Source organism: Anabrus simplex, chromosome 9, assembly GCF_040414725.1.
Source record: "Anabrus simplex isolate iqAnaSimp1 chromosome 9, ASM4041472v1, whole genome shotgun sequence".
Taxonomy (NCBI): Eukaryota; Metazoa; Arthropoda; class Insecta; order Orthoptera; family Tettigoniidae; genus Anabrus; species Anabrus simplex.
In genome coordinates, this window is record NC_090273.1 from 121,171,037 (window position 1) to 121,196,097 (window position 25,061).

Genomic DNA, 25,061 nt, shown 5'->3' on the forward strand with positions numbered 1-25,061 from the left:
TTCTCAAAAATATGGATGCGCACGTTTAGCACTCTCGACAATACAACTGCAGCCTCTAAACGCTTTCCGTAAAATGGCGCACTCATTCTTAAGATGGTCTATGAACAGATGGGCAACGATTTTACACGAATGACAACGAACATAGCTTCACGTGACCACTAATTACGCGCGAAATGAGTAGGCTATCTATCAGTGAAGGCGACCACAACCAAAACCCAGAAGAAAGTAGAATTTTGAATCTTCTCGAAAACCGTTATGTATGTTAAGTCCTCAGCCCGAAGGCTGGTTGGATCCTCAACAACTCCGCCATCAGCTGTCATAGATGCCCTAGGCATCACTGAAGAGGCGTACCAGGGAAATGAAGAGTGAGGTAGTTTCCCGTTGCTTTCCTCACTGAGCCAGACGTTGCTATTACATATCAGTCTGCCAAGCCCACTGAAATGCATGCAACAACCAACCCTATGAGCAATATTAGTGACGAAAAAATACATATGTTGTTTCTTACAGAAAAAATAATTTCAAGGCCACGTGGTGCACTTCGTTTTTCTTTTTTTGACAGGGCCAACTGTTTACCCGTTATTTTAGTTGATGTAGGGCAAAAATTGCTCAAATTTGGGACATACCCCTGTAAAATCTCCCACTAGTACGACACGGTGAAATATATCAAAATCAAAAGTATCCCTTGAGTGTCCCGACTCGTTGGCTGAATGGTCCGAGGGTCCCGGGTTCGATTCTCGGCCGGGTCGAGGATTTTAATCGCGTCTGATTATTTCTTCTGGCTCGGGGACTGGGTGTATGTGTCCGTCCCAACACTCTCCTCACCATATTTACACAACAGATCACACTTCCAACCACCACATAACACGTAATTATATCCTTCATATAGGGTTGGCGTCAGGAAGGGCATCAGGCGTAAAACAAGGTCAAATCTACATGTGCGAACCCCCTCCCCAGGTGTGGTAAAAAGTGCTAGTAAAAGAAGAAAAGTATCCCTTGAGTGACTCGGCATTTCAAGATGTATCCTTACCAAATTTTAGCTCAATCGGTCCAGTTGTTTTCGAGCCTACCGGGAACAAACAGACAAGCAGACATATATATCATTTTTTTTAAATGGATAGTATAGGTAACTCCGTGATGGTCGCCAACTTTCCGTGTGAAGAAGAAGAGGAAGAATAAGAATAAGAAGGCTGTTCTATTGACGGCTGAATGAACCCCAGGGTCTCTCCAAAATATATCTTCTTAATTCCTCTACTTTTGTATAGGGAATTGACTCATTGTCGTTCAGAAAAACAAGTCCCCGTACATCGCCTCGGCTAGCCAACCTTCGATGTTTATTAAGTTACAACTCTTCGATTTGTTGGGGAGTGTATTGAACTCTATAACGCTGTCGTCCATTGATTTTTTTTTCTACTCCATGTCTATCGTGCAGTAAAACAATAGTAGGCGTGCTTGCTTATCTGTCTTCATCGAGCGCTTCTGTCATGTTTAGCTTGCGTAAAATATGGGCATCACAAGTGTCATTCATTACATTACGTACTAGTGATAAGATCTAAATCTTCCTGAGCTTTATATCAGTTCTTGTTTATCTAAATCAGTAAGTTATTTGCTGTGTGAAAAGCTCTTTAATCAGTAGGATATCTGGCGTGTAAAATGACTAAAATTAGGAATGAAGATATAATTTATCAGGAAACGGGAGGGATAGTAGACGTATTTACCTCATTTGATACATACATACGTGCATACATAGTGTGCTGTTTTATTTCTAGAAGAAAAACATCGATCAAACATCACCACCTTACAATTTGCACACAGAACGCAATGAACAGACAAATATAAACAAATGCAGTTCAGGTAATGTCTGTTATTGCTGACGTGCTTATTTATAACAAGTTCCAAACTTGCACTTGAACATGATCACTACCATCATCACACCTTCTCTTGCTTTTGGGTATCAGTCGCCAGATATTGTCTTTTCATTGACCATGAATCCACAAAATCCTTAGTTTTCAAAAGGCTCAAAAGAGGGCCAATCAACGTGATACAGAGAAGGTTTGTAACTTCACTTAAATGTAGTAATGCTCTTGCTGGAGTCAAAATTCATTTTTGAGAAGCCTCGTTCACACTCGCTTGTCGAAACTGGGATGTTGCCCTTGGTGTTAAAAAGGGACAGTGGAGATGGACATTTCTTCTCCGTAATATATTCTTGAAACCTCGTAGGATTTGTCTCTAACGAATTATATTAACAGTATAGCCAACATACAAGTAATTTGTTTGTCAGCGATTTCAAAACTGTGAAAATGTATTTTTTTCCTATTAAGATTCCAAATGTTTAAAGGGGTATTCATAGCCCCCGCGCCCCTCTGAAGAAAACCGCTAGCTACATACTGTACCAGGAAAAGTTGAAGGAATAAGGAACATGAGAATTGTCTTAGGGAGTGTTCAATTCTTAGGAGCTGGTACAGAGAAAGAAATACGCAGAGCGAAATAATAGATATTATTTTGCAGAACTTAAATTCATTCAACTGGCTTGACGCATAAATAACTTCATTATTATCTCGCATTGGAAATTAGAAATTAATTGGAAATCTCCTCTGCTAGATTTATTCTTGAATGTTTCAATAAATATTATGAATCCTGATAAATTCTTGCGGTGAATAAAAGTTGAAAATAAACTAACTTCATTCATTAATTTTGTAAAGTAAATATTGCTTCGTAATCCCTTAGAATTTTCCAGAATAATCACTTAATCATTTGTAATGACTACAGTCTTTCTACAGTATTCACTTCACATCGTTATTTGAAATACCTAGAGTCTTTCTAAAAAAATACATACATACATACATACATACATACATAATCATTATGGACTGTTATGCCTTTAAGCGTTCAGTCTACAAGCCTCTGTGAATTTACTAAACGTCGCCACAATCCTCGATTTGCAACTAGTGTTGTGGCCTCATTTAGTTCTATACCTCTTATCTTTAAATCGTTAGAAACTGAGTCTAACCATCGTCGTCTTGGTCTACCTCTACTTCTCTTACCCTCCATAGCAGAGTCCATTATTCTCCTAGGTAACCTATCCTCCTCCATTCGCCTCACATGACCCTACCACCGAAGCCGGTTTATGCGTACAGCTTCATCCATAGAATTAATTCCTAAATTACCCTGTATCTCATTCCGAGTACCCTCCTGCCATTGTTCCCACCTGTTTGTACCAGCAATCATTCTTGCTACTTTCATGTCTGTTACTTCTAACCTATGAATAAGATATCTTGAGTCCACCCAGCTTTCGCTCCCGTAAAGCAAAGTTGGTCTGAAAACAGACCGATGTAAAGATAGTTTCGTCTGGGGACTGACTTCCTTCTTACAGAATACTGTTGATCGCAGCTGCGAGCTCACTGCATTAGCTTTACGACACATTGATTCAATCTCACTTACCATATTACCATCCTGGGAGAACACACAACCTAAATACTTGAAATTATCGACCTGTTCTAGCTTTGTATCACCAATCTGACATTTAATTCTGTTGAATTTCTTACCTACTGACATCAGTTTAGTAATCGAGAGGCTAATTTTCATACCATACTCATTGAATCTATTTTCAAGTTCCAAGATATTACACTGCAGGCTTTCGGCACAATCTGCCATTAAGACCAAGTCGTCAGCATAGGCCAGACTGCTTACTACATTTCCACCTAACTGAATCCCTCCCTGCCATTTTATACCTTTCAGCAGATAATCCATGTAAACTACGAACAGCAAAGGTGAAAGATTACAGCCTTGTCTAACCCCTGTAAGTACCCTGAACCAAGAACTCATCCTACCATCAATTCTCACTGAAGCCCAATTGTCAACATAAATGCCTTTGATTGATATTAATAATCTACCTTTAATTCCATAGTCCCCCAGTATGGCGAACATCTTTTCCTCTAGATTTACGAAACATAAACACAACTGCCTATTCCTCTCGTAGCATTTTTCAATTACCTGGCGCATACTGAAAATCTGATCCTGACAGCCTCTCTGTGGTCTGAAACCACACTGGTTTTCATCCTATTTCCTCTCAACGACTGATCGCACCCTCCCTTCCAAGATGCCAGTGAATACTTTGCCTGGTATACTAATCAATGAGATACCTCGATAATTGTTGCAATCCTTCCTGTTCCCTTGTTTATCGGACGACAAGATCCGTACGGCCATCAATACTGATGCCACCCCACCCCACACCATCACAGAACCCTGTCCGAATCGGTCGCCTTCCTGAACAACATTTGGCATGCACTGCTCGTCTAAAGATGGCGGCTAGTCATATTCAGGTGTCGGTAGTTCTCCGAGTAATACTTGTGTTATCGATAGTTAAATACGCCTACGGTCCGGTTCGTTTGTGCCGATGTGTTTACAGTACTCTTAAGCAGTGGCGGCTGGTGCAGAAAATAAGTTGTGTGCTGTAACCCATCCCCACTCCAAAAAATAAAAATATTTAGAAACATACCGCTATGTGGTTTTCAAGAGGCTCTCCACTGAGTTTTCCGCACTGAACAAACACGCAAACAACCCCAACACATATACACATTCCTCATAAAAAAAATATAAAAGTATATAATTAAACACACAATAACACCTGCAATGGCAAAATATTCACGATCTCGAACACTTGGTGTGAACGTGGTAATCTGACCGCTGCGGGGTACATCGAGCAGATACTGCTACAACATGTGTTGGCTGCTGCATACGGTGTTGGCCCTGAATTCGTACTCATGCACGACAATGCCAGGGCTCGTGTAGCGCGCATCACCAGAGCTGTCTTGCGAGAACGGGACATTCAAGAGATGGAATGGCCAGCAGTGAGTTCCGACCTTAATCCCATCGAGCATGTGTGGGATAGGCTTGACAGAAGTGTTCGTGGGCGTCCTATTCCACTACAGACTCTCCAAGACCTCGAACAGGCTCTCATTGAAGAATGGGATCGGATACTGCAACGTGACCTCCGTCGACTTATACGGAGCATGCCACGTAGGTGCCAAGCTGTGCTAAATGCTCGTAGGGGACATACACCATACTGAAGCTCTCCAACTGTGATAAAAATCCACCCTGGAGGACTGTTATCACTTTGTTTTCGCCCCTATTTGGACATATCCGTTTGTGTTCTGAAAATGAACGCGAATCCATCGATGTTCTTTTGTATACTTCAACGGTAAATAATGCATGTTTAGTTGGTAATATACCTGGGTGTGGGGTGTTGTTTCTGGAGCATGACATACGTTCAAAAACATGTTCCCCTAATGTTTGAACTGTGTATTATTATTATTATTATTATTATTATTATTATTATTATTATTATTATTATTATTATTATTATTATTATTATTTACAAGTTGCTTTACGTCGCACCGACATAGGTCTAATGGCGACGATGGGACAGGAAGGGGCTAGGAGTTGGAAGGAAGCGGCCGGGGCCTTATTTAAGGTACAGCCCCAGCATTTGCCTGGTGTCAAAATGGGAAACTACGGAAAACCATCTTCAGGGCTGCCGACAGTGGGGTTCGAACCCACTATTTCCCGAATACTGGATACTGGCCGCACTTAAGCAAATGCAGCTATCGAGCTCGGTATTATTATTATTATTATTATTATTATTATTATTATTATTATTATTATTATTATTATCTCATTCCGAGTACCCTTTGCAATTGTTCCCGCCTTTCTATATTAGCAATCATTCTCTCTAATGTTATGTCTGTTTCTTTTAATGCAGATATGCAGATTCTTCCCAGCTTTCACTCCTGTACAACAAAGTCAGTCTGAAAACAGCCCGATATAAGAGATTTTAGTAGGAGAACTGTCTTTCTTACATAATAGGCCACCTTGCTGTACCTTGATTCAATTTCACTTAGTATATAGAAAATGAAATGAAATAGCGTATGGCTTTTAGTGCCGGGAGTGTCCGAGGATATTTTCGGCTCGCCAGGTGCAGGTCTTTTGATTTGACGCCCGCAGGTGACCTGTTCGTCTTGATGAGGATGAAATTATGATGAAGACGACGCATACACCCAACCCACGTGCCAGAGAAATTAACCAGTGATGGTTAAAATTCCCGACCCTGCCGGAAATCGAACGCAGTTAAAACGAACCCAAGGCTCTCTGAACCGAAGGCCAATACGCATCATTCAGCCAAGATCGTATAAATACTACGTAAAAATGTAGACACTGCATTTAAAAAAAGACTGATTCTTCAGCGATTTTGTTGATGCATGTCAATCTCGATGTGGGAGATAGATCGCTCTGTTGGTGGCAAATATAGATGTAGTTAAAGGATGAGATTGAAAACTCGGGAATCCAATCATGACATTGAAAATTGGTTCCACATTGCTCCTTTTCCACCCGCGCAAGTCAATAAGCAGCCACCTCGCGTTGGGGAAATATTGTGACTCAGTTCAGCGATGTCTCGGGTGCTCACTTGAATCACTCGCACGGACCAAAGTGCGTTGCAGCTGACGGTCGAAAGTCATTGATGTGAAATTGGTCAGGAGTGGAGTTCCAGTACGAATATGATACGTAAGAATCTACTTGTCGATCTTAGATGCCTGTTCCATTCTTTATGTTATTGTAGTGATTAAATTACGGAAGTTCAACAATCTGTAACTTCTTGGGAGACTATCTTCAGCGAATGGAAGGAGTTCCCTTTCTTTACTGGATGCATTTTTCAAGGCAAGTCAGTTAATAGTTTTTTTAAAATTATCTTTCTTCCTACACAAACGAACGATATCATCTTTCAGAGGATTCAAATTATATAGAGGGGTTCTCAGTTTTAAAACACTGTGCCATCCCTCCGTGAAATGCCCAAATTAATACATTTTCCCTAATAATCGTCTACTTCCACTTTGCTCACATCCTGGTGAGGTCACGTCGCACATGTGGATTTGGGTCTGTTTTACGGCCAGATGCCCTTCCTGGCGTCAAATTTGGAGGGATGTATTTCTCTATTACTTGTTTCTGTGTTGGTATGTTGTGTAGTGATGTTTAGGTAACTAACACTAAGTGGAGTATATAGAGACAAATACAAACACCCAGTCTTTGAGTCAGAGGAATTAACCAGACACAGTTATAAATCATCGAACCCAGGACCCTCTGAAACGAACGCCGGACTCGTAATCAGTCTTTATAATAACTTTTTTTTTTTTTTTTTTTTTTTTTTTGCTAGTTGCTTTACGTCGCACCGACACAGACAGGTCTTACGGCGACGATGCGACAGGGAAGGGCTAGGAGTAGGAAGGAAGCGGCCGTGGCCTTAATTAAGGTACAGCCCCAGCATTTGCCTGGTGTGAAAATGGGAAACCACGGAAAACCATTTTCAGGGCTGCCGACAGTGGGGTTCGAACCTACTATCTCCCGAATACTGGATACTGGCCGCACTTAAGCGACTGCAGCTATCGAGCTCGGTTTTATAATAACTTTCAGATTGTTCAGTACATGTTCCCATTACAAACTATTATAAGAATGAACCCTCTGTGCTCATACCATATATTGAAATTCTTCTGATACCAGTACCATATTTATTCTAAGATTAGCATACAGTGGCAACATTTAATCTGTAGGTAACTTCTGCAAAATATCACTTTTATAAAGTAATTGATTTTTCTTGTCTGGCTGCTGACCAGAAAGCGACACTTCATATAACCGCATTCTGTTGATAAAACACTTTACAAATTGTACAGTTTCAGCATTTGTGTACTTGTGTAAAGTTGTTTATTAAGTCAGGATGCTGTATTTGAGCAGTCAGATTTTTTCAGGAAGAAAAAAAAAGTGATGTAGTTAGGGGTTAATGTAGGGCCACCTACTTGCTCAAAAGTGGCAAGTACATTTTTTTTTACAAGCTGCTTTACGTCGCCCTGACACAGTAGGTCTTATGGCGACGATGGGATAGGAAGGGGCTAGGAATGGGAAGGAAGTAGCCGTGGCCTTAATTAAGGTACAGCCCCAGCATTTACCTGGTACAAAAATGGGAAACCACAGAAAACCATCTTCAGGGCTGCCGACAGTGGGGCTCGAACCCCCAATCTCCCGAATACTGGATACTGGCTGCACTTAAGTGACTGCAGCTATCGAGCTTGGTAAAAGTGGCAAGTAGACAGCATTATCAATAGGTGTATACACTACCTGAAAAAAAAACAAAAAAAAAAAAAACCTGAAGCACCCAGAATAAATGGTCAGATGCTAATTTGACTTTGTACACGTATACACCATCCGTGGGTATGTATCTTAAATACTGTAGTTAGATTTGCAATTCTCTGTGACAAGTAGAATGACCACCAGAGTGCATTAGTGTTGTTACCAAACCTGTTAGGGTATATATGGGGCATGATCAGTGTCATATGTTGAGCGATCATTGTGAAGGACACGGAGATGCCGCATACTCGTTTGAGACAGCGTTATTAGCACTTGACAGAGTCTGAAAGGGGCCTCATTGTGGAACTCTATTTGGGTGGATGGTCGAATCATGTAATATCCAGATTTATGGGGCATTTGTATTGTAATCCCTTCACATCTGCGCTTGTCATCTGAAAAACAAGTAATACACTCCCTGGAACATTCTGTGTCATCCCGTACCATTGGTCGGATGCTAGAAGCAGCCGGACTAGGGAAGGGAATTACCGTCCCATACTTAGGCTGCCGTTAACAACACAACACAAACAGCTGCACTGGAAGTGGTGCTGTGACCGGGAAGCATGAACTCCCGATGAATGGCATTGCATTGTGTTTAGCAATGAATCGCGGTTCTGCACTACCCTGGACGACCATAGTCTGCGAGTATGGCAGCAACTTGTGGAGAGGTCCAATTCTTCCAACGTTTTGGAAAGGCACAGCGGCGTTACTCTTGGTGTCGTGGTGTGGGGAGCCATCGGGTATGACTTTAGGTCACAGCTGGTACTGATTGAGGGAAATCTGATGGCACAATGGTATGCCGCAGATATACCGCGTCCTCATGTGTTACCTCTCCTGCGAGAGTATCGTGGTGACATTTTTCAACAGGTGATTGCTCATCTCTATGTCTCTATGAACTGTCTGCAGGATGTTGAGGTACTCCCATGGCCAGCAGGATCCCCAGATCTGCCCCCAATAGAACATGTATGGGACCAGCTTGGACCGTCAACACTATCTCATTGCCAGTACCTCTGTGGATCAGTGGTAGAGTGTCGGCCTCCAGATCCCAAGATAGCGGGTTCAAACCCGGCAGAGGTGGTCAGATTTTTGATGGGCGGAAAAAAGTCCATTCGACACTCCATGTCATACTATGTTGGCATCTAAAAGATCTCTGGTGACACATTTGGTGTTTACCTGACAAAATTCATGAAATCTCAGCCACAGACACCCAAGAGAGTTTTAGTTTACTCACTCTGTCATCTAGTGGGCCTACAGTAAAACGGAACGTCGAAATTGACGAGCAGACAGCCAGATGGCGTCAAATTGAAATGTCTGCACACGGTAGCTGAGGCCATATGATTATTATTATTATTATTATTATTATTATTATTATTATTATTATTATTATTATTATTATTACCCATAATATTAAGAACCAGTTACAAAATTTGTAGGCCAGCTTGCCTCAGGAGAGGATACAACGGCTTTGATACCCTTCCCAACCAAATCAGTGCATGCATCCAGGTCGGAGGGAGGAGCTATGTCATACTGATAAGTAGGCTCATACTGTCAAGTTGTTTGTAAATTTGATTTGATTTTGTAATCACTGAAATAACATCACATACCCTCTCATCACATGAAGTTTAATTTTGTTTCCTCCTCCCCTTCTGGCTGTTTCAATTTTTTTGTCAGTCACCATGAACCATTGTTAAGAATAATTTCATAGTATGAAAAATAAGCATTTTTATATAGCACATGTTTTGTACATTTTGAACACTGTTAGGGCAAACAATAATTGTTATAGTAGTTGATACTTGGGATGAGTGAAAGTTCCTGTAAGAAGGAGGGAGTGAAATCAGATAATAAAATGTTATAAATAATATTATAAGAAACTGTAGGAATGAAATGGTGAGCACAGGATTTGTGAAGAATAAAGAAGGAATAATACTGACAAAACCAGAGGAGATATTGAACAGATGGGGAGAACAATTAAATGACCTTATGAAAGTGAGAAACCAGACATGTGGAGAAGGTATCCAGGCAGCAGAAGTAAAAGAAGTAACCGAGAAGGAATCTGACATTACAATAACAGAGGCAGAATGGGCAGTTAAAATGATAAAGATGGGAAGAGCTGTGGAATAGATGGAGTAGTCTTAGGAATTATCATGTCATCAGTAATGGATGGTAAATCTCCCCAGTAAAACTCAGATGCTTATCATGACTCCTTCATGGTATTTGAATATTTATGAACTGGAGTGTATTTAATTATTGCAGTAATTTGACATAAACTATTTTTCATTTTTTCAGGACAAATGCTGATCAACTGGTTTGTGTCTGCTTTCACCGAGGACCACTATCTGCGGTTACTCTTGACTACTCAGGACCTGCGCATACTGGCAGCCCAGTTTTGTACACACCTGCTTGCTGCGGGGGTGTTGCGACAGATTCCTGACAAGGATGTTGTCCTCGAGTCACTCTTCAGAGTAAGTGGTCCTTTACTCTTCAACCATTGTTTGGATGCATTATTGAAAGTAGCATCAGTAGGTATGGATAGAGGAATGATAGCCGATTGAGAATCAACAACCAATAACAAGAGAAGTGTCACACCTTTCATGTCAAAATCTGCCTTGAAACTTTGGAGACATATTAATATCCTATGAAAAGACTATGTGCAAAAAATTAACAGCCTCTTTCCTCCACCATGAACCTGCTATGCTGGCATAGCAGGGTGAGAGGTGATACTCCCACGTGGCGCATCCCAGGTGCAGATAGTGGGGTCCTAACCGACTTGCCAGTGGACTTGAGCGAAATAAAATAGCTCTCGTGGACCAAACACACTTCCCCCTGTGGGTGGGGGATGCAGGTGAAGAATACCACCCTGCCTGTTGTAAGAGGCGACTAAAAGGGGCGACCAAGGGATGATCAAATTAGAACAGTGAGACTACTTGTAATTAGTACCATCACGCGCAGAACACCATGGGTCGCCTTTACTTGTGCGTCGTACCACTATGTTGGGTACACAATAGGTTTGTGCCTTGCTTGTGATTAGTACCCACTATGTGAGGAACACCATGGGATAATATGAGTCCCTGTTATTAGTACCCCTATGTAAGGAACACCATAGGTTTGGGTTTCCTGTAAATGGCGCTGCATTGTGAGAAACACCATAGGTCTGCGTTACATGTGCCCATTACATTACCTGTGAGTAGTACCATAATGTATGGAATACTGCAAGTCTATGCTACTTTTGATTACACCGGGCGAGTTGGCTGTGTGGTTAGGTGTGCGCAGCTTTGAGCTTGCATCCGGGAGATAGTTGGTTCGAATCCCACTGTCGGCAGCCCTGAAGATGGTTTTCTGTGGTTTACCATTTTCACACCAGGTAAATACTGGGGCTGTACCTTAATTAAGGCCACGGCTGCTTCCTTCCCATTCCTAGGCCTTTCCTGTCCCATCGTCGCCATAAGACCTATTTGTGTCGGTGCGACGTAAAGCAAAATAGCAAAAAAACTTTTGATTAGTACCACAGCATGACAAATACCATGGTTCTACTTTCCTAGTGATACGTACAATTATGAGGGGCCAGTGACCTGGATTTTGGACCCCTTTCGACTACACGCATCATCATCTCAGTATTGTGCTTTAGGAGCATTCCCTCGGTCAGTAACACTATTGTTTTAACGCTAGTTTCTGGGAATGTGGGGCATAGCAGGTCGGATCCACTGATTATTCATATCCATCCATTCATTCTTCTTCATGTTTTGAATACTGGTCAGTGGATGATTTTGGACACATTTTGTCTCATTTCGTACCATTAGGGGCAGATGACCTAAATGTTAGGCCCCTTTAAACATCATCATCATCATCATCATCATCATCATCATCATCATCATCACTACTTTCCTCCACAAGGCCCTGAGATATATCCGAGATATAAGCAATAAGAAGGCGATGCTAGTTGGATTGTACAGTCCTCACCGAGGGCAAGCCAGCAGTGAGTAGAAAACTGTAAATCAAGGTCTACACAGCTCGCCAGTTTGGCAGGGATGTCCAGCTGCACCACATTACCATCTGGCCACGAAGGATTTCAGCTTCAATTTCAGGGTCTTGTGGTGGAAACAAGGTGCTAATCAATTGTGTATATGGTCTTCTCGTTGCACATCGGTTATGTCACCAAGGTTTCAAGGTAGGTTTTGTGATGAAGGGTGTGACACTTTGCTTGTAAGATACATGGATAGCACAATAATATTAAGAGTTCAACTATTCTTGGACAAACTTAATGCATCTGAGGAGATGATGGATGTAAGCATCAACATCAGTATGACAAAACTAATGATTTTCGGCAAAGAAAGGAATCATACTACTTTGAAATTCAAAGGCCAACACATTTAACAAGTGAGCAGATTTAAATATTTTAAATGTAGGGTGACAACTTGATCCAAGTCTGGAAATTACAAAATCACCATTCAAGTGAATAAATACATTACAGTGAAACTATGCTTCAAATGTAAAACTCTGGCAACATATTGTAAAATGCTATGTTTGTTTCATTTTGCTTTATGGAATTGAAGCTTGGGTCTTAAAATAGACTGCTATAAAATAACTAGGAATTCTGGAACTGCTGCTCCATAGAAAAATGCTTAGAATCTCCTGGATATATGTGTCACATGAACAAGTATTGTAGTGAGCAAAGTGCTAGAGTGGGTGGCTGACCAGTCAAATCCAGGGAAATTACATTCCTGCATCATGTGTCACATGTTGAAAAACACCTAATATTACTATTTATCCAGAAAGGCAAAATTGAAGAGCACCGATGGTGGTGACGAGTAACATTAAGAACTACAACTATGAAATAATCCCCTCTTAACCCAGCAGTGGTCGCACATAATTTCATGGAAGGTCACCTGGCGCCTGAGAGACGCCATTTAATTTTTGAGTCAATTATGCTTTCCCAGATTTCGAATAAGGATTTACATTCATTTCAGGACATTTTGAAAGGATGAATATAAATTACTGAATCTGATTTATTGATATAAAAGCAATTAATTAATTAACACTAGGCAATCCAGTAGGAACCTAAAATGTCTCTGACATAACTAAGCGGCACAGTTCTATACCCCTCTTATCCCTAGCCCAAATGTCCTTGGTATTTGTGTGGTTATTCTCCCTTTCAGCACATAAGTACACTATGCCAATTAGGACCTTTATTTCACATATATTGGTACATCGAGCGTCCCTATCTCTGCTGTAGATCATTTGAAGCTCTTAAATTTTCCTGTTTGTTCACTCCAGTATAGTAAAGAGCATTTTATTATCAAGGAATAGTTCCCAGCATTCCTGGGGAATTTTAGCAAGCTTCGCAACACCTTTCACACCACGTAAATGTGTGACGATATTTTGTTGCCGGGTTTGAACATTTCTGGGGGATTAGTTTTATGCCACTTAGAATCTCTATTTCTTCCTAGGAAATAATCACTGTCATTTTCTCTTGCTTCGTCACTACTGTCTGCAGCTTGTCTATACATTCGTTTCTGGTTTCCAGAGCATACTGGTAACTGTACAGTTCACCTTCTTCTTCTTCATCATCATCATCATTGGCAATCAGGGTTATGTCTCCTTTACTTTCCACTCAGTTTCAGCCTTAAAAATATGAGAAATATACTTTTTTGCAAGAAACCATGCAGTCTGAGACATTCTGAAGAATAATTGCTGCAATAATATTAATACTTCAAAACGGGAACTTACTTTGTAGCAGTAGCGTCTATAAAACGCTGGTGCGCTGATTCTTTATGTTGTTCGTATATAGTTGTGTGAAAGGTAGATGTCATTTCCGGTCAGTGGTTTTCGTAGTTTCCTTGCAATGACAGAAATAAACTAGTGTGGTGTCTCTCAGACACCACGTGACCACTCCAGGGTTTTCACTACTTACAGGGGAAAAATAAGAAAGAGTTTTGAATCTTCAAAGAACGAAGAAAAGGAATGGTCTTAAAGGATATGGATGGGAAAGATTCCCTAGGCTTTGTAAACCTACGGTTGCCAGGTTCAAAAGAGACCAAGAGTTGGCCAAAGGAGGTCACATACAAAGATAAAAGTTAGGAGCCTGACACATCAGTGGAAACAATACAGGCTCAGCTAGGGGACTCTTGGTTGCCAAGCCACATTCCCTAGTTGAGACCTATGGGGGTTAACAATTGTGGTCAACTCTTATGACAGTAAGGGAAACCATGGATGCATTCTATGCCCTCACCCACAGGAGTTCAAGTGCACTGAGGAGAAGGCAGAAAATGAATAATGTGGTTCAAGAACATCAAAGACTGAACTAAAGGTATGGAACAGTTCTACCAAGTTGCTGAGAAAATGAGCTTAAAATTTCTTCCTAAAATCAATGACAAGATATTTTGTTTCTATCGTTTCTCAAGTCCCTTACCTATAAAATATTAAAAAACAAAATAAAAAACAACTTGTTCCATATTAATAGCTGTGGCAATACTTACAATCTAGTAATGAGTTAGAATCTTTACAGACTGATTTTCTCATATTTGCTTACAAAAACGTGTGTGATGATGGTGGTGGTGACCGTTGTTTTAAGGGAAAAAGCAGTAGGATTATCTGCTCCTGTTAACAGTGATTATAAGACAAGGAGGAAGAATTCTGACCCCTCAAAGAATGAGGAGACTGGAATAAGTATGTGAAAGCAAAATAAAAAGAGAGTATAATACTTCCCCTAGTCAGCATCACTGCCTATGCAGTCAGTACTGTTATGTTCAAGTAACATCTAGCCTCAGTGTTGTTTCAGAGAAAGTGACTCACCATGTTCATTTAGTTGGCTCTGCCTCCTGTCCCAGCTTGCGACTGCTTCAGAGCCATCTCCCCCTCGCCTTATATAGCCACTTGGCTCGGCGCGTGTAGGAGACAGCACTGGCGCAGCCGCGCTGGGGCAAGAGGCTATAGAACTGTGGAACCCCTGAAGGGTGGTTCCACCTATGCTGTCTTTATTTAAAGTGTACAGTAGAAAGACGACAGAGGTTATACATAAATAAGACCCAAAAAGTAAAGGCAATAATGAATAAGATTATAAAGGCACAAATACACATAGCTTCACTTAAGGCACTCTGCGTTGTCCTGCCAGCTTCCGGGGACTGCGCGGACTCGGAGGACGTCCCCACGCTGGGCGAGGTCGGCGTCTGGAAAGCCGTTGAAGAGGTGAAGCTCGCTTGCTGGGATCGGACTCCGTCGGGCCTGGGGGAGAAGGCCCGGTGGTGGAGTAATGGTCGCCTTGTCTACTGTTGAGGTGCTGCTGGTGCTGCCACTGCTGCTGCCCCTCGTCCTCTTCCACCCCATCCGCCGCGGCCCCTCCCCCTGGTTGGCGGGGCGCGACTGACTGGTAACCTCGGAAGAGGTTGGAACTGGAAGCCCTGTGGTAGGAGTGCGATTTCGTCGCCTGTAGCTTGGTCGAGTTGTATGGCTGCTTGCCATCCACGGGAGAGTGCAATGTATAGCACGTTGGCTCTGTTGAACGCGTATTTGTGTTGTGCGTGATCGAGGTGGTCCCATGTTGAGAAGAGCCACAAGGTGGTGGTGGTGGTGGCGTCGTGGTGGTCCTGGCCAGCTGGTATCCCCGGTAGAAGACCTTCCAGAGCTGTGGCAATCAGGAAGACTCTGTAGTCCGGTGGCACTTCCAGTCCCTTCGGGTAGTTGTGTGGGCGTAAGCTCTGAAAAATTCAGGTCCCCAGCTTCGGACGCCCCTCCGCCATCGTCGGATGCTCGATCGTCGGCTAAAAAATGCTGGGTGAGCATATTCATGTTGACTGCCAACTGGTTGACGATAGCGGAAAGCTGTTCTAGTGTCTGCAGGGGTTGTGGCTGGCCTTGTGGTTGTGCTAGCAGCGGTTGCTCTGGATGCTGCTGTTGCTGTGGCTGTGGTTGCTGTTGAGGTTGGTCCGCCATATTGGATTGTCGCCTGATGAGAATTGGTGTCACTAGGAGTTGCGACGGTGAGGCGGTGGAGGCTTGCTGTCTGGTTCTGTCCTTGGATAACTGTCGCTTTTTGATAACCTTGTAGGATAATGTAGTCTGTCGAGATGGACCGGCTGACATTCTCCGATGATCCGGTACTGGGACTGGTGCGTGGGAGTGCCCGACGTTCCGCACCTCTATAGTTAGTTGGCTCTGCCTCCTGTCCCAGCTTGCGACTGCTCCAGAGCCATCTCCCCCTCGCCTTATATAGCCACTTGGCTCGGCGCGTAAATAAACAAAGGACACATGGTACTCATTGACAGATCAAGGTTCTGCGTTTAGAATATATATAAGTGATAAAGAAGTTCAGATGGACCAATATCATCATTGATGGGGGAGCAAATAGTATTGTATATACAGAGATACTGCATGAAGAAAGAGATGGTTTGTATGGCATTTAAAACATTTATTTCATTTTCAGGGTGACCAGATTTCCAAAACAAAAATAAAAAAGAAGCAACATTTTAATGGCAACATTAAAAAAAAGCTGCTAATTAAAGCTGAAATGAATCGATGTTTTATCTAAATATTCATAATTATTATTAATATGTACCGTACTTATACAGGGACATTAATTGAGACAGGGGAAAAGAGGCTGAAAAATGGGACAATCCCATTAAAATGCTGCACCTGTATTCTCCTCCTCCTCCTTCTTCTTCTTCTTCTCCTTCTTCGAAATATACTTTCAACATGTAAAAGGCACTGAGATTACATTTGCTTAGCAATCTGCTCACAATAGCTGACTATGAATTTAAAAATTCTTCTTAAGTCTTATGCTATGGAACCTACAATATCATGTGAAATCTGAATAACTGGGACATGATAGTATATTCTGAAATTATCATTTATGTGACAAGAATTGAAAATTTGATCAGCTTTGTGAGAAACTAGTAATTGGGTTCATCTAAATAAGAGAAAAATTAGTTTCCTCCTTTTACAAAATCTTTTTACAATTTCTCTCATAAAGCATTTTATCACGTATTTATTGTTATTCAAAGTTAAAGACTATGTATTATCTTTCAGCCTGACTTGATGTACTATTGGTCCCATGCAGAAGCACCAACAGCTGCTCCCCTCACTCCAGGGCGCTTGTCCTCTATGGCTTGGCCTCCTCCCAGTCCACTTGGTTTGCCTGTAGATGGTTTGGCTACCACTCCAACTCGTCCAGGGGCTCGCTATACTGAGGCAGGTGAGAAACTTCCATTGGATTGCATATGTAATTTTTTTTTTTTGAGTAGTTCTTTTTTACTTCTGCTATGTAGGTCATCTTGAGGTAAGAACACTTCAGAAATGATATTACATACAGCCAACAATTTGTCTCCATGAGGTGTATTTCAGAACAAAAATATATTCTGCAGTTGATTTATATAAATCTTGTATGCAATACTTTGATCATATACAGTGTACGGCGTAAATTGCTACCCTGTTGTAATGTTGATTGTCCTTACAAGTTGACTCCTTATATGGCGTATTCTCACTTGATCGCCTGATTAAGTAATGGGCAGTCTGAGACTGGGGCATGAGATTTCTCGAGACTAGCGCAAGCACTGTTTCTTAAGAGAAATTTTGAGAGATCTTGGGAGTGTTGTCCCTGCATTGTGCAGCAAACAGCTTGTCTTAGGTCTACCGGTAGACGAAGCTGAATGTTATTTGTGCCGAGTATGCGAATAGTCTACCACGAGCCTTCTCCATTCCGTAAATACGTGTCAACAAACAGCTAGGGCGTTTATTTCTTTCATTTCTACCAAGGTCCGTGATGCAGTATAACATAATTATAAAGGATGCACATTCTGGCATTGTATGCAGCGGCAAGTACACAAATGAGTAGGCTAAGTACAGAAAAAGACTGTAGGTCTACATCGTTATCAGCCATAATTTATCAGACCCCACATTCAATATCCATTTGACCAGTGTTTGTGTTTACCGACATTATGGTAATGAAGGAAATAATTAAATAATTCCTTAAAATTCTAAAGAATATTCGCATCCTAATTAGGTACTTCAGTATATCATGGTGCAATGTGTAATTGTCTAATTTTATGTAACAACTTTAAGACTATGTCCGAAACACAGTGTAAGACATGGACGTAGGATTATTTTGAAGAGATGTCACATAGCACAGCCCACTGTGTTGTTTGTTCAAAAGAAGTAAAATACATCAGCAGAAATGCTTCTGGGATGATCCGACACCTAAAAACACATAATATCACTGAAGGAGATTCATCATAGAGAACACCTCCAGCCTGGTCTGCATCACAAGAAGTTACCCTGTCGACAACAGTTGCGAGGTATCCAGGTAGGTGTACATCCTATCTACAGTTATTCACAACTTACACAGGGTTTTTCAGCTAAGATGTCCACCTCAAATTAACTTGTGAACCATTTAAGATACTGGCATTCTGTTTTCATTTTCGTTAATGTTATTAAGGATCTCATAGTTAAACATGCAGTGCTTTTCCAGGCTTTTGACAAAATTTATTGGCACACACTTTTTTCCATATGAGATTGTTATTTCACGTAGTAACTGCTGATGATAAACTATCAAGCATATGCTCTTAGTTACTGGGACGTAACACAGATTGCAGCACAGGTGAATCGGTCTCAAGATTCTCGCGAGAGCCTCGAGATCTGTGACTTGAGTCTCGGGAGTCTCGAGTGAGAGCATTGCCAGAGAGTGTCAAAGCCTGCTATGACATATGGGGATTTCAGATAGAAGTATTAAAAGAATGTTAAAAATGCTGCAAATGAAACCTTTCAGGCCTCAGTTATTACAAGCCTTATATGAGGATGATCCTGACAGATGCTGACATTTTTTTGAATGGTTTACGATTTGCAACGGAGCTGATCCTCCATTTTATAGGTCAATTTTATGATAAGATGTAGCTTATTTGTAGTTGAATGGAAGGATAATCAGATACAATTATATACACTGGTTTGACTAGAATCCTCAAGCAGTAGTTTAAGAGGAAGGAAATGTTTCTTGTCACAGTTTGTGCAGGCATATGCAGTGCTAGTGTGCTTGGTCTGCATTTTTTTATGATGCTATTTATGTTGTAAATAACAGGATTATGTTAAATGAAGTTATTATTAATAGAGATAATAATCCTATTTTTGAAAGCCTGAGGCACCAATTCCTCTGGAAATATGATGGTGCACCAGCCATTGTAAATTAATTGTTCATGAATTCCTTAATGATCATTTCACTGAATGTATAGGGAGATGTGATACTACTGGATGGGCTACAAGACCACTGAACTTTACGCCTTGTGACTTTTGACATGTGGGGGATTATGATGGACAGAGTGTTTGTCACTGAACCAACACACTGCAACTTTATTAGTAGTTTGAAATACTTCCAGTAAAAGCCCACAACTGTGTGATAATACGTAGGTGGTTTGAAAAGTTCTCAGAATGTACTAGAATTAAGTATCTTACCTCAGTGGAACTGCTTTTATTTTTCAACATAGTCTCCCTGTAGACTAATGCATTTGGTCCAGCGATGTTCCAATGCCTTGATCCCATCTCGAAAATGAGATTCCTCCAGGCCTGCAAAATACCTCTCCAATTCGGCTGTCAGTTCTTCCCTTGTAGAAAATCTCCATCCACCGAGGAAAATTTTCAGCTTGGGGAATAGATGAACGTCTGATGGTGCCAAATCAGGTGAATAAGGTGGATGTGGCAACAATTCGTACCCCAGTTCATGAAGTTTTGCCATGGCAATAACACTTGTGTGCGGCGAAGCGTTGTCCTGATGAAAGATTACCGTTTTCCTTGCCAAACCAGGCCTTGTTTTGCGTATCTTTTCCTGTAGTTGGTCTAGGAGGTTTGCATAGTATTGCCCCGTAATTGTTTGGCCAGTAGGAAGATAATCTATCAGCAGAATGCCTTTTGCATCCCAGAAAACTGAGGCCATGACCTTTCCGGCCGAACGCACTGCCTTTGCTTTCTTTGGTGGTGGTGAATCAGCATGTTTCCACTGCTTTGACTGCTGTTTTGTCTCTGGGGTATAGTAGTGGACCCAAGTTTCATCTGTAGTCACAGACCGGCACAAAAAATCTTGTTGGTTGCACTGAAAACGGGCCAGACTTTGTTCGGACATTTCCAATCTGGTGCGTTTATTGTCCAATGTCAAGAGCCGCAGCACCCATCTTGCGGATAATTTTTTCATACCCAATTCTTCGGTTAAAATATAATATACCCATTCAGAAGACATCCCTACAGCTTCAGCTATCTCCCGCACTTTCAGTCGACGATCCTCCATGACCATTTTATGCACTTTTGCGATAAATTCTGGGGTCGTAACACTTTTCGGCCGTCCACTACGCGGATCATCATCCAAGCTCTCCCGACCAAATTTAAACTCACTGGTCCACTTGGCAACAATTGAAAATGAAGGAGCAGAGTCCCCCAGAGTGTTCTGAAAGTCGGCATAAATTTCCTTTGCTTTCATACCTTTCTTTACAAAGTATTTAATCACTGCCCGAATCTCAGTTTTTTCCATTGTCACAAATCACTACGCGGGAACAACAACAAAGAGTTGTCACTACCACACTCCTGCAGCTAGAGCACTGATGCGCCACGTGTTCACTCACAAAGGATGTGTGATTATTGCGCGGGAACCTCATTGCTCTAGCACTGACATCTAGAAGTGATTCCGAGAACTTTTCAAACCGTCCTTGTACATGCAAATCTGTGGTCAAACATTGTTTGCAATACACAGAGAATAATGGTAGCCATTTTGAGCTGTGTAACTAGTCATATTGATGCCTGTAAAGTGTATTTCTGCTGATTGCATTATTGGGGTAGTGATTTATGCCATACTCTGTATTATACATATAAATGATGAAATGCAATGCGCTAGTAAATGAGAAAACTTGTAGTTGGTCTGTGTTGTATGCATATAATTTCTCTCCATCTGATCAAGTGTAGTAGTTGAGAAACATAATTATCTCTTCACTGAGGATGATATTGTTCTTTTTGTTACAATGGTGTCTTGAAAAAATTGAACTTTTTATCACCTTACTCAGCAGAGAGACCTGGGAGTGAACGTACACCATCTTCAGCCCCACCCACACCAGCTGCGGGTACTGTGGACAAGTCTGTCCGCAAGTTTGAGGGAGAAGATACCATTTACGATATGTGTATTCAAGACTTGCACCTGTAGAATTTATGTATTTTGTTTTATATCACAAGCATGGTAGCATGATGTAGTTAAAGGTATGGCACAGCACATAATTTCACTTAATAACTGTGTAGACACATACAAAGAAACACATTTATGCTCACTAATGTTGTTAAGCAATATAGAGTAATTTACAGACATTTATTTTATCTTCCTCTATTAGCAGTGTACCATGAGTGTAAAGGAAAGCCAGTATTGAGAGGTTTGACTCCAGTCCACAGCCTCTAATGGCATCTTTTCCATAGGACTTTTGACATTTACCTAATTACTCTATAATCAGCCCCACTCACACTAGCTGTGGGTACTGTGGACAAGTTTGTCCGCAAGTTTGAGGGAGAAGGTACCATTTACGATATGTGTATTTTCTAGAAAAAAACAGGGAAAGCAGGGAAAACACACGGAAGTAAAAATGCAGAAAATATACAGAGAAAATACAGGGCAATGGATTGTCATTTCAAAATTAAGCTTTTGATCTTAGACTGGACCTGAACGGAATGATCGAGCGAGACTGATATGTTGATGCGACCTGGGTCGTATGCAGTGAGTAGGCTAGTACTTTGAGAGAGAGAGCAATAATGTAATTCCAGGTCTTTACTTTGATAGTAAAATTAAATGTTTGTAGATAACAACTTTCCCCCATTCATTTGTAATTGCCTTGTTCTCATTAAACCAAAACTTAAATTGTAATAAGTTAATATAATAATGATAATCACATAAATAATAGATTATATAATATTATAAATTACAAAGACACTAACTCTTATCTTCTTAAATGCCGGGCTGAGTGGCTCAGACGGTTAAGGCGCTGGCTTTCTAACCCCAACTTGGCAGGTTCGATCCTGGCTCAGTCCGGTGGTATTCGAAGGTGCTCAAATACGACAGCCCCGTGTCAGTAGATTTACTGGCACGTAAAAGAACTCCTGCGGGACTAAATTCCGGCACCTCGGCGTCTCCGAAGACCTTAAAAAGTAGTTAGTGGGACGTAAAACAAATAACATTATTATTATTATTATCTTCTTAATGTTCCTTTCAGAATGCCCAGTGTTTTAAATGCTTTTAATATGTGCTAACTATTATAGATTGCTCATAATTATAATGGATTTCATCTCACTATTAAGGAGAAACTATTATGGAAGGATGAAATCATCACAGAAAGAATTCTAGAAAGAAATATGTCAGTGGTGCTTGTTTCTGTGCACAGTACTTGGCCAGCTTACGTATTCGAATGACACTTCCATTTGTTACAGGAACTGGGATCTTATTCCTGAGTTTCTGAACACTTTCTTTTTTTGCTAGTTGTTTTACGTCGCACCGACACAGATAGGTCTTATGGCGACGATGGGACAGGAAGGGGCTAGAAGTGGGAAGGAATCAGCTGTGGCCTTAATTAAGGTACAGCCCCAGCATTTGCCTGGTGTGAAAATGGGAAACCACGGAAAACCATTTTCAGGGCTGCCGACAGTGGGGTTGGAACCTACTATCTCCCGAATACTGGATACTGGACGCACTTAAGCGACTGCAGCTATTGAGCTCGGTTTTCTGAACACTAACCCATATGTTTCTCTCGTGAGCACGTATAGAAACCGGCGCCCTCGCTCACGCCAATTTCAAGAATAAGGTCCCTGATGAACACATGCATTACTTTGAAGAGTGATTGACTGATAGCTTGCTGTGAGCACTGTAGTTCATTCTCATCGGTTGTTGTGTTTCTTGTAATGGGTGTTTACGTTGGGATTACTGATAACCCACTTCACAGATTGGCATTTTATGATAAGATGTACCTTGTTTGACTTATGATACATTTATTTCAAGTGTTCATGCAAAATACGTTTCAAGATGATGTTCCCAGAGTATGATAAATATACTCGAGCATTTAATGCAGAGGAAATGGGAATATCCCATGGAAAATGCAGGGAAAATAGAGGGAAAACAGATTTAGGTTATTAGTGGGAACCCTCTTAATTCTTAAAAGAAAAAATACTTTAATTCTTAAAAAGAAAACAAAACCCCACATATATCATGTACTGTAATTAGAAATTATTGTTTCCACAAGAGACAGGCTCAAGTTTACAACACTACCAAAGTGCTTCCATTCATTCTGCGTTGACACGTTTGGTCTTATTCGATCCCTTTTTGAGTCTTATTTCCATCTGCATAAGTCTCCCGTAAGCTTTTACATTACTCATATATTTGGTCAATTTTGTAAAGAAAGCTAAAATTCCTCAGTTTTCCATCACAAATCCTTCAATATTAAAAAAAGTTACAGTTTAATTTTTCTGGTGTTTTCAAATTACATCTCACTCATCTCTGTGAAACATCTACATGCCAAGCTACACCGCATCATAACTGACTTCCGATCATCAAAAAGAAAAAAGAGAAGAAAAAAAAAAACATTCCTTAACTGGGCACCATTTTGTGGTAACATTATGCACATTACATCAGCTACTGCAATCACGCCGTGGGCATGCATCCTTCTAAACTTACTTAAAAATAGTATATGAACTATTCCCATATATATAGTACTTTTTGGATTATAATCCGCAATAAATGAAATGTCGTATGGCTTTTGGTGCCGGGATATCCCAGGACGGGTTCGGCTCGCTAGGTGCAGGTCTTTCTATTTGACACCCGTAGGTGACCTGCGCGTCGTGATGAGGATGAAATGATGATGAAGACAACACGTACACCCAGCCCCCGTGCCATTGGAATTAACCAATTAAGGTTAAAATCCTCGACCCAGCCGGGAATCGAACCCAGGATCCTCTGAACCGAAGGCCAGTGTGCTGACCGTTCAGCCAACGAGTCAGACATAATCCGCAATAACTATAGAGGAATCACGAGTATGTCTCAGGTTGCCGAAATCGTGGAAAGGATAATGGAAAGACAAATTAGAGGAGAAACAAATCCCAAATTTAAGAGGAACAATTCGGATTTGGATGCAGAAGATCAGTTTTTATCAAGAGACAGATCATGGAGAAGAACAGGGAATATGGCGAGGATCTGGTCATGACTTTCATTGATGTAGAAAACACCTACGATATTGTGCTTAGAGAAGTGGTTTAGGAGACTGATGCAGAAAAATGTGCTTAAAGGTACACACTGAAACCTTGTTAATGTGTTCCTCATTAACACATTTACTTGCTTGGCACATCAGAAATTCAAAGTCCAGATTCCCATGTATTAAACATATTTTTAATATTTTTTTTTCAGCTATAATATTCAGAGTGTTTCATGAAAAGCGTTACTGTACATTGTTTTCTTTGCTTGAGACCCCTCCCCCAATACCAATTTGAAAAATGTTTTGTGTCAAAAAGCCTATGAAGGAACAAAATTTAATGTAATGCTGTTTGCTGATGATATTTTGATTTGGGGAGGTACGGGAACAGACAGACGTTAGTGGAAAGACTGAACAATGCTGATTGAAAATCAGTGCACAAAGGAATAAAACAATGGTAATGGCCAGAGGAAAAAGGGAAGGAAGAGAAGTTTTTAAAATTGGAGGTGAAGATTTAGAAGTAGCAGAACACTTTCAGTACTAAGGAAGTGAACTAATGGCAGATGTTAGAATACTTTGGTGGATGGTAGGCATTGTCCTACTTGACCAGTAGTGAATTACAGTCAGGCAGTATATTAGCATGGCACCTATTGTTGAGAAGATCTGTCAAAACAGATTTTGCTAGTATGTGTACCTGAGAGCTGCACCTAAGAGTATTACAAA

General features: G+C 41.0%; 1 protein-coding gene across 6 annotated transcripts in view; it reads left to right on the forward strand.

Moving 5' to 3' along the window:
• The window catches only part of LOC136880952 (formin-2), a 351,200-nt gene that overhangs the window by 240,966 nt on the left and 85,173 nt on the right, over positions 1–25,061 (forward strand). For 5 of the 6 annotated variants that reach the window (XM_067153494.2, XM_068229198.1, XM_068229197.1 and 2 more), the window contains 2 exons: positions 10,453–10,628; positions 17,185–17,350. In XM_067153494.2, the coding sequence (XP_067009595.2) occupies positions 10,453–10,628; positions 17,185–17,350 (342 nt within the window). Of the gene's footprint in view, positions 1–6,522; positions 6,559–10,452; positions 10,629–17,184; positions 17,351–25,061 lie in introns of those variants that run through there. The other variant, XM_068229201.1, reaches the window with a different exon arrangement.